Source organism: Pipra filicauda, unplaced genomic scaffold (genome assembly GCF_003945595.2).
Source record: "Pipra filicauda isolate LSUMZ 115617 unplaced genomic scaffold, ASM394559v2 scaffold228_size1260155_pilon, whole genome shotgun sequence".
NCBI lineage: Eukaryota > Metazoa > Chordata > Aves > Passeriformes > Pipridae > Pipra > Pipra filicauda.
In genome coordinates this window covers 1,135,504-1,149,953 of record NW_024104341.1, presented here as the reverse complement: position 1 = coordinate 1,149,953, position 14,450 = coordinate 1,135,504, and the positions used below count along the sequence as shown (strand labels likewise).

The following is a 14,450-nucleotide window of genomic DNA, read 5'->3' as shown; positions in this document are numbered from 1 at the left end:
ATTCTAACCACAAGTCCCTGGATGACTTAACTTACTACTCAGAGGGTAAGAAAGAAAACTGTGATTCTGACAGTATAAAGACTGGCTTGTAAGCTACAAAACCCAACTGCCCTGTCCCAAGAATAAGAAACTCATTGGCCTGTTTCTCTGCTCCTGACACTGCTACAAGTGCCTGAAAAATGTGTCTGCTACACATCTCCAAAACCAAAAGGGGACTAATAGAAATAAAAGTACCAAAAAAAGATGTGCCTCTAAGCCAGAAAACTGTCCAGGCCAAAAGGTATGCAAACAACAGGTAACAACAAAGACTGACAAACTATGAACACTTTCTTAGAGAGGAACTTTCAGATACATTTGCATGCTTCTTTCCTGGAGAAGATGCAGAAGAACTTGAAAAAGCTTCCAAGGACATGCTCCAGTAAACTGGAGCAAAATAAGGCTTCCACATGTGGCAGAAAGTACCAACAAAGAGGTGCCCCCTAAAGCTCAAAATGGTCTCTGCAAGTCCTGAATAGGTTCAGAGCAAAATCTCTGTCTGAGACAGGTTTTAGGACAACAAATCAGCCAATGCCACACAGTGTTCTTCCCAAACCTGCTCTCAAGTTCTGTTCTAGAAGGGCATTGGTCATGGCTGAAGTGCACTCTGGCTGCTAACTTTTGCCATCAGTGGAGAATAGCCAGGAGGGGGCCCGAGAGCAAAGAAAGGCCACCAGCACAAGTAAACTCACCGGTCCTTGAACAAAACATAGCAAGGATCCACCCTGAAAGAACACGGATGAGCCCAGTCCCCTCTACTGCTACCACCAATAATTTAATGGCACGGAGGACAAGCACCATGACACTCACCATATGCTCCTCCCAATGCTCCTGCTCCTGAACCCCTGCCCATCAGACAGAACTGGCAATACAGGTGCTGCCCAGGAGCTGCAACAACACTCAGGTGGCTACAGATGGATGTGTTGATATGAGTGCTGGGTACCCTGAATCTCTCTTCATTTGCATTCCTATCTTTGCCCTGATCTGAGACAACAGCAGAACAATGTAACCAAGTATAGCACAGTATGCAACTGCAAAAGTACCAAGGGAAAATGGTTAACCAAAGCACATGTTACAGCCACTGCTGCATGGGGTAGAGAACAGCTCCTATAAATACACACCTACTACAACACCAGGAAATCAAAAGGATGTATGAAGGATATTAAGACAACAATGGAAGTGAACCTTCCCCATTAAATTCTGTTTTGAGTTCAAGCGTTTGGCTTAAGCAACTGCTAATCTTTCATAACAGCACCTACTGCGGAATTAAAGCTCTCCAGTGAGAAAGAATGGACCTGCTCCTTAGGGAGCTTCTGACCTTCAAAAACAGCAATCAAAAAAATCGCCTGAACCTTTTCACATCAATCTGGTAATTGCAGAAAGCAACAGGGGAAAAAAAACCATAAAAGAATGCTGTTCTACATAACTGTGCTGGTAGACATTAGTTGCATAGCCACTTCACCATTTATTTATCACATACCACATCATTTCTTTCACGATTTTGCCTAAAATTTGTGACAGGCTAAACAAGGTCACAGTTATCCAAATTCTAGCAATCCAAAAGCTCTTTTCTACATATCTCAAACTTCACTCCTATGCTGAGATGCACCAAGAACAAATATCATTGACCTCCAGACAATCCTCTTGACTTTCTTTAAACAAGTGACTCTATCAAAGCTCTATTTCTTTAACACTATTAAGTGCCATTTTGAAGTTCTATCTAGATGTTGCTGGAAGAAATATTTCTCCATAAGAGAAAGACATCAACAAAATCTGCCCTTTTTTTAATACACTGCAGCAGTATTTATTAATCATATTTTTTCCACATTTTTTCATCCTTACCTTATATTGACGCCATTGCTGCTTTGATTTCACTTTGATGCCAGGACACCAAAAAAAACTGAAGAATTTTTCTTGTATTGTTGGCACAGGATGCCTTTCAGATAACTTTTAATCTCCTTTATCAATATCTGCATTTTCTAACTGTTAAGTTTTACTCATGACTGTCATTTTCTCTATTTATTTTGCATAACCTATAAACATTGACACATACACCTCCATATTTTGATTGTTTTCATGTCTTCTTTTAGCTAGGACAAGTGTTGAATCAGAAAAAGCCTCCAATGCAAATGCAGTTAGTTGTTTTGCTGACCTAATAAAGAATTTGTAAGCAACTTCCATTTATCATTTCTCTTTCATCCTTAAGTTCTTTCTTTTGCTCAGGAGTATGTAATTTTTTTGTTAACACCCAATTCAAAAGCACCAGAGATCACCAAGGATTTATCAACATGTTCATCTCTCTGCCCATTAAAACTGTGGTCGCTGCAAGAAAACAACCCCCAGTCCAAGGTCTCTAAGTGTCCAGTGGAACAGCCACTCGCCCCACACGAGCTCAAGACCGCCCTCCCACCAGCAAATATCACATACCTGGTGCTTTTACAACACAGATGGACATCACCGGTAGAGCTTGTTCAAACACCACCTACTATGGTGCTGATTCTGCTTTGCAGGAAAATTAATACTTGCTAAGACTGCAAGGGGATTCTTGCGGAACCCCAGCAAGATCCCAGCTGCATTTCAAACCACATCCGACAGATAAGCCCACTGTTTAGCAACCTGCTCACAGAGTGGCTCGTTGGCCTTGATTTTGTGACAGCCAAACCCTCAGGCTTTCAGCTCCACAGGCTATTGCAGTCCACCATGCTGAAGCACGCTTATTTTCTTTGTATTAAATGCCAAAGTGAGATGACATTTCTATGAGAAACCTAAAAATTTTAAAATGTAGTTGGAAACAGAATGGAAGGTGAACCACCATTACTTTGTATAGACTCAGGAATTCAATGTGCCACCAGATGTAATAATGAGTCAAGAGTGTCTTCTACGGGGAACCATAGAAAGAAAAATGTTGAGGTTTTAATTTGTTGGAAAGAGAGGAGGATCAGTGTGGAGCACAGGACCACTCATGAGGAATGCCAAGAGGTAACAGAATGTCTGTGCAGCAGTGTCTGAGTGAGAACAGCAGCCGCTGCACCCTGCATTTAGTAGAGAAAAAACAGTCACTTGCACCTCTGTGGTTCTCTTACGTGACCATTTCTTCTCTGTACTGCCTCCTTTCTCTTGGCACCTTTGGTTAACTCTTCTCCCTGCTCCTTTTCTCACATGGCACATTATGTGGGATCCCACACAGCAGCAACAGGTTTGTGACTGCACCTGCAGCTCTCTGGGTATAGGCAAAGCTAGATGCAGAGCTCTCAAAGGCTGTTGCTTATTTTGCATGAAAAGAGAGCAGAAAACAAGTCTTGTACTGAATTCCTCTTTCAGAAAGGGGAACAGATCTGCCTGATGTCTGACTCGACAGCCCAGGTTTCATGCCTTGCAGGAGGCAGGCAGACCACCTTAATGGATGACAGCCATAGATCTGAAAGGGTAGGACTAGTGCCCTCCCGATCTGGGTGCAGATAGATCAAACAACTTGGAGGCGTACTTCTGGAGGTTGTCCCAGCTTCATTCCCTGCCCTTCCCCCTACTCCCCAGCATACCTTGCTGTTATCTTAAGATGAATTTCCACTTAAAGTATAGTGAAACTAGAAAAACTACGGATGTACTTTCAAGACACCGCATATATTATACGTAAGCTTTGCTGTTGATATCTTTACATTGAACCAGCAGTTAAAATTCACACATGACAGGAGCAGACAGTATGTTCTCCAGTTGGCTCAAATTGTGTGTCACTTCAACTTCAGTAAAATTGTTTTAACTTTTCTTCTCCTCCTGTTTCACTGTTTATATAACTAGAAGGAAACGAGGTATTTTCAGACAACATCCAACAGAGAGGTCAAGGTTAGTGAATTTTCTAGTTCTTCAACACTGGTAGGTTCCCAAGGATAAAACACAACCACTTTCTTCTTTTCAGTCATGAGGAAACCATTATCACTAAATCTGCCTTTTATACTCCCTACATCCATAGAAACAAAAGGAGCAACTGCAGTGGTCTGAAGAACAAATATATAAGTATCGTCTTGTTTGGATACAGAAGCCTGAAAGAGAAATAAAAAAAATAAATAAATAAAAGAAAATATGCATGTTAAAGAAGACCCCAGTCATACCCAAACTGGTAAAAGAGCTGCATGCCCATAACACAGACTGAACAACCACATTTGATCCAAATTAATAATCTCTTCTGGAAACCAACAGGATTCATATCCAAGAATCATGCAAAAACTGCAAATGTTATTACAGCCTTGCTACAGAATACTACAGATGGTGGAAGAATGCCAAAGTGTTATCACTCTACCATCTTCTTATGAAAATAACTGAATAAATGGTAATCTGACTTGCACATAGTACTTGTATCCTGTACTTACTGCAGTGAAAGAGATTTGTCCTTTCATAACACTTCACTCAACCGATCAATTCACAACTACTAAATTGCCATTCCAATTAAATCCATGGTAGAAATACACAGAAGTAAAAGATGGTAAAAAAAAATATCACAGTAACACAGGAGGTCGTCTCATCTTAATGGAACATGGCAGTGAAGCCCTTATACTGTGTTTAGTAAAATATAAAAAAAAATAGTTGTAAAATACCAGGACAAAGTTTAATGTTTTATATCAAGTTCTACCAGTAGTTACTCTCAGAGAGACTTAAAATCCCAACCAGGATGCATTTTCATGCAGCACTCCCCATTCACCATAATGAAATATTATGCAACATAGTTTTCAAATGCCTATTAACTATATATAAACAGAAAACAAATTATATTCAGTGCAGACGTCACATTCCAGTTACACGAAAAGCAAGGTTTTTCATTTTTAACAAAAAGCACGCATCCTTTGCATTTCATGTTTCCTGAAGAAACACTAATGTCTTCATGCTTTTTAAAAGCAATGCTATGAACAGTAGCTCTTGGATTAGCAATGTATTTGAAAATTTAGTTAGCTTATTAGTAACTACGTATAGAAGCACCAGTTTCTTGCTAAACAGAATAATGTTTTTAATCATAGAAGCATACTTTCCTAAGATGACCACTTTGAATTTATCCTTGTTAGCTATCTGTACTGCAAAGACAACACAGCTATGGGATAAAGGAGTGAAATTTCCCAACGATGCTCCAGTTGCAGAGCTTTTATTATTGATGTTGTCACCCACAAAAAAAAAACCCAGCATGACTCAGACTCCAGATTGTGCCACCAGCTGAAAAAAAAATAAAAACAGGCTGATTTCTTTCCTTTGTATACGCAGGAGGCAGACTGCACTGCGAGATAAGAGGGGAAAATCTGGCCCATTTTCTTTTTGTAAAGCAATTATGCTGGTCCAGATTCAAAGAGATTAAAGACCTCTATTCCACCCTTGTTTAGTTTAGTCCCAAAGAGCAAAGCTGCAGTTTGAAAGCCAAATGTGAGAAGGCACAGGTCCCCATCCTGCCAATCTGACGATTAAGAATTTTGCAATAAAACATAAATGCTAAGAAGTGAGGCTTAACAAAATGTGTGTGTGTACACACACACAGAGCATGCATGCTCCCTCTATACACAGCAAGCTTGCTGGGAGCAGAAGAAATCTAAGGAAAAGCACCGAACTGACTAAATGTTACACAACACTGATGCTTTTTGTGCCTGTTCAGAAGACTGACACACTTGTCAGCTATTAAGAAATAATCACTATTACGCAAATCAGAACCCTTTCTGGAGGGCAGGGAGTTGAAGAAGGAGGAAAGGATCACGGAATATTACATGTTAGCACTGATACACTGATCTTAGAGTGTGAGCACTTCAAGAGGAAATACCAGCACTTCAAAAGGAAAGAGAGGAAATATCATGACAACAATGCACTCCACACTAGGAACTAGGAACACCTAATAGTGACATTACTGCCTGCAAGCCAAAACACTTGTCATGATGCTTTTTGCTATCTAGGGACAAAAAAGTAAGAAAGGAGTAATGCTGCAGCAGTCAGGTGAAAGACAGTCTAAAAAATGAAAGGGAGGCTTCATTATTTGAAAAAAAACAAAGCCCAGGCAAAAATCACACATGAAAACAAACAAACAAACCACCAGTCTTATTTAGATATACATATAGTGACACAGAAAAAAAAAATCTGATTTTGAACTCAACACGGAAGCTATAACAGCAACAAGTAAGGAGAAAGAACATTCAGTGGAACCAGACACTGCATAGCAGGCAAACCACTCAAACCAGCAAGATTAGCAAAATCAAATGCAGTAATTTAGCATGATTGATGCTTACACTAAGCTGGGTCTTTTCTAATCCTACAGCATCCTTTAGTGATGAAAGGAAGAAATGGTTCGTAGGACTCTGGAGGCCATCTTCTCCCACAAGACAGAAAGTAATAACACAGCTTTTCCTGGTACAATTTCTGCATCTTTCCAGAACATCACTTATGGACTCCTTGTAGATGGGCACAGCACTTTGTGCTTTAACAATCACACCTTCTTTGGCAAGGGTACATACTGGCTCCAAAGAACCCCAGGTGTGCACAACGACCTATTGAAGCATATTGAGAGAGTACAAATATTAGAAGAAAAGCTACATCTATGAAAACAGTGCAGCATCCTAGGTTTCAGATTGCTCATTGCAACAGATGTTTTCCTGACAGCACCAGCTGATTTCCACCTAGCAAGAAACTCTACAAAGATTTAAACAATAGATATGGCATAATAATTAGATCATTCTAAAAACAGTTAGTCCATTTCAAACAGTCTGGAGCTGTTGTTGGTTTTGATCTGCAAGACTTTTTGTTTTCTCCAAGCTCCTCCAGAGGAGGGGATTGCCAATTTCTGCCAAGGGAGTGCTGGGAAATGGAATTAGTGAGTGACTAATTTGTTGACTCTCTTTCCTCCTCTCCTTGATTAAAAAAAGTCAAGCAAAGGATTTTCTTAAGATTGCTCAGTGTTATCTGATGTAACTCAACTGGGTAAGCTAGAGTTTCTGCATAATCACCATTAAACGGAAGCAAGCTGCATCACCTTAAAAGAGACTATGAAAGTTATATTAATACAGCAAAACACACTTCCAAACATCATGCACGCATTATGAACATACCTTTAAAAAAAGGCATAATTTGGAAGATAAACACATAATGAGAATTACATTTTATTTACAATTTATTTCATAAATTTTAGGTTATTTTTTACCTCAACAGGAGTCTGCAGTCAGAAATAGATCTTAACTCCTTTCAGAAGTTAAGTTCCAAATTTTTTTGAAGTGCAAAATACAGTATTCATCAGAACTACCCTACTGCCAATGATTTCCTGATGCTATCAGAAAATCTGAATTTAAGTCTGTTTATTTCTGGTCTGAGTTATTCTAACAATTTCAATAAGTGCAGTTCTAGTCCAAACTATCCAGAAATTGCAACCATTTTCTGTACCATATATTACTGTATATAAGCAACCTTATAAATCTCAAAATTCATGGAAATCCACCAGACAGACCAGTGAACCAGGACTTGACACACTCACCCTATTAGTTCCAAAATGACTAGTGAGTCATTCCAGATCTGGTTTTCCATCCTTACCAGAGTTTTTACATGGGACACACTTTATGCTAGGAGTTATATCTCATCGTGCAACATGGTCCCTAAATTCATTTGGGATCTGGTTGCCACATGATTAACAGCAACAAAATGTAACAAGTTGAAAAGGAAGACTGTGGTCTACAAGGCAACTCAGCAGCCCAAATACTTCCTAAAAAATCCTATCAGTTTCTACAGCATTATCAGAAAACAGTTTAAGGCATCAACTGAAAAATGATAACACTGCATAAGTGACCTTCCAATTAATGTTCTATCAGTATTTCAGAAAATAACCCAGTCCTTTTTCCCAAAGTGGTATAGTTTGAGTACCAATAAGCAGTGGTACAATCCCTTTTTCCTACCCCTGCTTAGTCAGTTAATCTAGTTCTAACACCCAGGAACAGTTTTGTTAAGTAGTGAGGTACCATTTTTCACACTTTGTTCTATTTAACCAACAATGCCTTTAAGATTTCAATAGAATAGTTAATTCCAGGCTTGTACCTACAGGTTGAAAGCAAAGCATTTAATTCCTTCTTCTGTGAAGCAGTACACACTACTATAATAAAAGACAGTGTTGCCCCTAAGAAGATTAAAGACTAGAGTTGCACCTCATTGTGTCTGAACATAGTTTGAAGCTTGTTAAGCAAAGATGTGCTCTTTCAGCTTCTCACATTTTTGCAGGAGGCACCACCACAAGGGTGGTGAGAGAGGTGTCACTTACCCTCAAAGTCAGCTTCTGGTCCCCATGAAGATCTGAGACACCGTAAATGTACAACACACCTTGGTCTTCATACGCCACAGGCAGCAGTGGTGCAAAGAAGTTCTGGGCAAAATAATGGAGCAGTTTCCACTTACCACCATACTCTGTAAAGGGTTAAAAGGAAGAAAGACTCAAACTGAACCCAAGATTGTCTTGGCACTCAATCTCTTCCTGTGCTTTCTGGTCCTGCTATGGCAATACAACATCCTCCTCTACCCTTTTGTACCTCTACCAAGTGCAAAGAATGACTGAAGGTACTCTAGCTTCCTTCCAGGCAAGGCTCTACTCTAAAGATTCGATGCTCCTTGAAGCTTTACTTTGAACTTCACCAAAAGGTCACATTTTCTACCTCTTGGTCCTATCATTGCTACACTGCCATTCAGCTAAATAAAGCCTTAAACACAAGTGACAAAACTGACACGGCATACCACACATTAAGCAAGCAGCAAGAGCATCTATGTTGTTGAGGATCCAGAAGAACACACTGGCATTGCCACAAGCTACCACTACTATAAAAAGAGACACCAGAATCTGACTTTTGGTGCTTATACAAAGTGCTTTCTTCCCCTTTTTCAGTCCCCCTCTTTCTTAGAGGAACATCAGTAGCAACAAAGATAAAAAACAAGTTCTCAAACCAAAGACAACTCTGAGCTTGGCAAAATGAATTTGCCAAGATCTAGAGACAACATTTACTTCATGAGAGCCATATGTATGTCCATGACAGACATATGCCAATCAGTTCGCATTGCCTCTTTAATGAGATGTACCTCATTACTTTTAATACTTTGAAAGCCTGCCATTAAACTGGAAAAGCCATCAAACATTGCGTCCTCTCCAAAAAAAGCAATTTTGCCAGATGCAACAGTGCCACATAATCATTTTGGAAGAAAAGCTGCTTCCATTTCTTCCTCTATTAACCTTCCATCTAGCACCCACCGTCAGCATTTTAAGTCTGTCGTTGCTCAGTCATTATCCAGTCATTGAAACAGCACTAAAAGGAAGTAGCAAGTCAGCTGCAGCATCTCATAAGGAAAGAAAAGTTAGATACTGATTTCATTCTTGTTGTTGGCTCTTTGTTTTATGCAACAGGTTTAAAGTCCATGGATGCTGAAAAATATTTTCCGTAATATGTTTTTCTCGTAACTAATTGCCTCTCTGTTTTGGTGCCTGTACAAAGCTCTTAGCATTTTCAAACATCTCTTAAGTAAAGACTTCATTCAGAGTGATGTATCCTTTAAAGGCTGTGTTTGTGACTTTCCCAGGCTGAATACACTCTGCCTGCACTCCACATAGACACAAATGAACTTTGAGGAGAGTAAAGTGCATTAGCTCCAGCTTATCACCTTACACATCACCTTGTTCTCAGCAAGTTCACAACAAGTTAGCTTGGAGAATGGAAAAGCAAAGCTCGAATCTGCTTGGAAAACCCATACAAGATTCAACTGTGCTGTGAGATCAGTCTGTTGCCAGAAAAAACACCATTCAAATTAATAGTACTGAAACAAACCAAAGAGGTAAGTCTAAACGAAAACTTCAGGAGAGGCTGCTGAGCTTCTTCAAAAAGACAGTTGACAAACTGATGAATATACTCAGTATATTGGTGCTGCTCAGTATATAGAACTGTAGAACCATTTATGTTGCAAAAGACCTCTAAGATCATCAAGTTAACTGTTCACCTGCTAAGTGCACCTCTAAAGCACGTCCCTAAGTGCCACATCTATACAACTTGTAAAGACTTTCAGGGATGGTGACTCCACCACTTCGCTGGGCAACACTGACAACCCTTTCAGTGAAGAAATTTTTCCTAAGATCCAATTTAAACTTGCCCTGGCACAATTTGAGGCTATTTCCTATTGTCCTGTCACTTGTTGCTTTTGAGAAATGGCCTACCCCCACCTGGCTACAACCTCATTTCAAGTAATTGCAGAGAGTGATAAGGTCACCCCTGAGCCTCCTTTCCTCCAGACTGAACAATCCCAGCTCCCTCATCTGCTCCTCAGACTTGTGCTCCAGAGCCTTCACCAGCTCTGTTGTCCTTCTCTGGAGACTCGCTCCAGCTCTTCAATGTCTTTCTTGTAGCGAGAGGTCCAGAACTGAACACAGAATTCAAAGTGCAGCCTCACCAGTGCTGAGTAGAGAGAGGAAATCACTGCCCTGGTCCTGCTGGCCGCACTACTTCTGATACAGGCCAGGAAGCCATTGGCCTTCTTGGCCACCTGGGCACACTACTGGCTCATGTTTAGTCTGAAGTTGACCAGCACACCCAGGTCTTTTCCTCCAGGCAGCTTTCCAGCCATTCTACCCCCAGCCTGTAGCTCTGCATGGGGTGGCTGTGGCCCAAGTGCAGGACTTGGCACTTCACCCTGTTGAATCTCATACAACTGGCCTCGGCACATCAATCTAGTCTGTCCACATCCCTCTGGAGAGCCTTCCTACCACTGCCACCCAACTCGGTGTTTGCAAACTGACTGAGGGTGCACTAAATCCCCTTGTTCAGATCAATGATAAAGGTATTAAAAACAGGGCTGGCCCCAATACTGATCCCTGGGGAAGCCTGCTAGTGACCGGCCGCCAGCTGGATATAACTCCATTCACCACCACTCTCTGGGCCCAGCCATCCAGCCAGTTTGCTTTTGCAGTGAACAGTGCACCCATCCATACCACAAGCAGCCTTTTTCTCCAGGAAAATGCTGTGGGAAATGGGTGTTAAAGTCTAGATGACAACATCCACAGCCTTTCCTTCATCCACCAAATCGGGTCACCTTGTCATAGAAGAAGATCAAGTTGGTCAAGCAGGACCTGCCTTTCATAAACCTGTGCTGGTTGGGCCTGATCCCCCAGTGATAAGAAGGAAGCATGTTCTAGCATTCCAAGGACAATTCCTGACTGAAAACATTGGTGGTTTAAAGGACAAATCCACCAATAACAGGGAGTGCTAACAAATTACTCTTTAGGGTCATGACACTTGAGAAGATGAGAGATTTGGACTGGGGATGGATTATCTGAAAGAGAGTAAACTGCAGGGCAGTACCTGATCTAACAAATAAAAGCAATGGGCCTTGTATAAGAAATGGGCTGGGACAGTTTGTGAGGGGTTGAAATCTCTAAAACTCTCAGGACTGCTACAGGACTCTCAGGAATTTCAATTGTCAGTGCAACAGACCCCCAAAAGCCCACCAGAGTTCAGACAAATTACCCAGCATGGGCTGTGGTTTCAGTGCCCATTGACTTGAATTTTTTTCCTAAGTTTCATTTACATGACGAAAATCTAGGCTTCAAGTGTCTTAAATACGTACATCAATAATGCAATTGATGTAGGGCAGTTTTTGTTACTTAGTGTAATATAAAATCATGTTTCTCTTTGATTTGGGCCCTTCTCTCAATCTCTGCTGTGCCTTGATTTCCAAATGGATTACACAGTTGGAACCACACTGCAGTGGTTACTGGAGGGAAAGAGAGAAAGTTTGCTATCTGGGTAGCAAATACAGGGACCCTCAAGAAACCTGTACAGAGGAGGAAAAAACTCAGAATAAATTTGGCATTACACTTCCACAGGGAAACAAAAACAATAGAAACCCCAACCAACATACAAAACCAAACAAACCACACACTTAAAAGTTTGTACCATTTCAAAAAACCATTCTACTACCACTACACCTATTGTTTTGGAATGTTTGAAAACATCAACAGTCTGCTTACCTCAGATCAGCTTTTTAAGATTGGTATTTCCCTTTCCAAAAAACCTAGAGCCATTCTAAAGAACCAAAGCTCAACAGCTGTAGCAGTTTCACATACAAAGTGCCTTTCAAAGAAAACTTTTCCAGCAACAGGATCTTGGTAATACAATTGTCAAAGTAACTTCAGGCAGCATAGAAAACTGAAGCTCGCTGATTAAAAACCCCCACATTCTTCAGCTCATCTGTTGTCTTGATTTCCGTAAGACCAGAGCCACATTTCTTTATTTAAAAACAGGCAAGTTGCATATAAATACCTTCACATCTCCCCCCCCCCAAAAAAATGGATGTAAGAAATCTGAAGATCAGTAGCTATCGTGAAAAATCTCTGGGCTTAAACTTTCCTGTTACAGATATGCGTGCCCAAAGGCAAGAGTCAAAAGTTATTTAAAACAGCCCTGGGGTGGTTTTCTCCTCCTCCTCCCACATTTAAATAAATTCTTAAAGAAATCCAAGTTCCCCATTTTTTTTCTGATAACATGGGGTGGGCACTCTCTGTGGTATCAAACTTCAGAACAGGAAACTAAAATTAGGTCTGTAATGAGACCCCAGTACCCTTTTTTCTGGCTCTTCCCTGAAGCTTCTACACTGATAGCAGGAGTGAAAACAAACAGTTCTCCCTGAAATGATTTTAAATTAATCACTTCACACCATTAAATGCAACCCGAGAAACATGCTGCTAGTTCTTTCCTCACTCCAGTCTCATGAATTCAGATCAATTATTCTCCATAATAGTCTGTACCAGGGCTCACCAGGGGCTCTAAATATTGAACCTGCAATAAAAGCCAGTTATCTGTTCAAGGGAACCTTGTGACAACTGAGTTGGGTACCTCAAGGTTACACCTGTGTGGGAGAGAGATAAATTGCCATGTGTATTACAGCACTCTTCACCAAAGCATACAGCATAGATGCTAAAGCATTCAACATGCACAACCAGCTCCACAACTAAGAGCTAACAGTCAAAACCCAGTTGTGATAAAGCTGTCTAGTTCTGAGCTGAAGGCAGAAGTACTATGACAGGAATGCAGTGCTGTGTTTTCATTCAATCCCAAGCAAACATCTTAAAGATAAAAATTAAAAGGATAAACATTTGCTACCTTCTTCCTTCCCCATTTCATGAGGAAACATTTTTGCTTTGTAGGGGAAATTATGTAAGCCCCTCCATGGCTCTCTTCGAAATACCAGATTCAAATAAAAGCGCTCATTGGTGATACTACTGTGCCATCTAACAAGATGCAGAAACGTGTTTTTGAAGTGCAAATAAAACTAATTTCTCTGAAGTTTTGCATAATTCCAGCCATTAGCATTTCAAAATCCCTCTACCACACTGCCTAATTAAATGAATATTAAACCTTTCCTCATTCCACTGAGGGAATAGAACAAAACAAAGGGACAGCTGTATCTCTGCTGAGCTTCTTTTCTCTAAACCAACTTCAGCAACACATGAATAATTCAAGTATTTGATATATTTTCTACAGTGATGTCAGCTCTGTACTTAAAAAGACATTTATGGTATCCACGATCTCTTCATGTATCAATACACCTGTCTTTACAAAGAGACATTTTTCCAAGCATCTTTTTCTCTTGAGGTACTTAAAGCCTAAGAGCATCACCCATTGCTAGAATCATAAAAATGAACATTGGGATATTGTATTTCCTAACACAAGTCTAGAAAGTCCCAAAAGATGAGCATTATAGCTAGACCATTGCCTTAACATTGAAATAAATTAGCCTGTTTCTTCCACTAATTTGTTTTCCTTTGTTGTTGCACTTACTTACTTTGGATGAATAAATGAAAAAAAAAAAAAAAAAAAAGAAGAACAAAAAGAGAGGGGGACAAACATCTCCCAGAGAAAGAGGGGAAGGATGGGGTGGGCTAATTTTTTTTTCAAAGGAAGAGAAAGTGGTATTTTGTTCGAAGGACAGATCAAGAGCTTCACACTCTTAGCTTTTTCTAGTTCACTCTTATTTCTTCACATTCATGAAATGCTTAAATCAAGATTTTCAAAACCAGAATATTTAAGAAATAACTAAAACTGAAAGAGAATATACCCAATAGAATAGCTGCCATAGAACAGTTCTCCCTTACAAAATGACTTGTAGCCAAAATGGAACATGAAACGCAGCCACTTCCCTCATACCACACATTCCTCATTCCTCCCCTATTTCTTACTGCCTGAGTGATTTCTCTCTTTAATATGTCTGATTACCCCGTTTTTGTGTTCTAAAAAGAAAAAAAAAATATATAATATACAAGGAGATACCATGTCTGTAAATAGCACATCAGCAGAATAATTTCATCACAAAGAATGATTCACCTCATCTGACATCACATTAGACACCAAATCCCAGCTAGTCTTTTCCTATAAAGAGCTTCTCAGAAC

The 14,450-nt window shown here is 40.1% G+C and overlaps 1 protein-coding gene across 8 annotated transcripts in view; it reads right to left on the bottom strand.

Moving 5' to 3' along the window:
* The window catches only part of MANBA (mannosidase beta), a 61,604-nt gene that overhangs the window by 10,485 nt on the left and 36,669 nt on the right, over positions 1–14,450 (bottom strand). For 7 of the 8 annotated variants that reach the window (XM_039381522.1, XM_039381517.1, XM_039381516.1 and 4 more), the window contains 3 exons: positions 8,294–8,436; positions 6,285–6,542; positions 2,464–4,073 (listed from right to left, as the gene is read on the bottom strand). In XM_039381522.1, the coding sequence (XP_039237456.1) occupies positions 3,849–4,073; positions 6,285–6,542; positions 8,294–8,436 (626 nt within the window). In that variant the 3' untranslated portion in view covers positions 2,464–3,848. Of the gene's footprint in view, positions 1–1,878; positions 4,074–6,284; positions 6,543–8,293; positions 8,437–14,450 lie in introns of all 8 variants that reach the window. The other variant, XM_039381515.1, reaches the window with a different exon arrangement.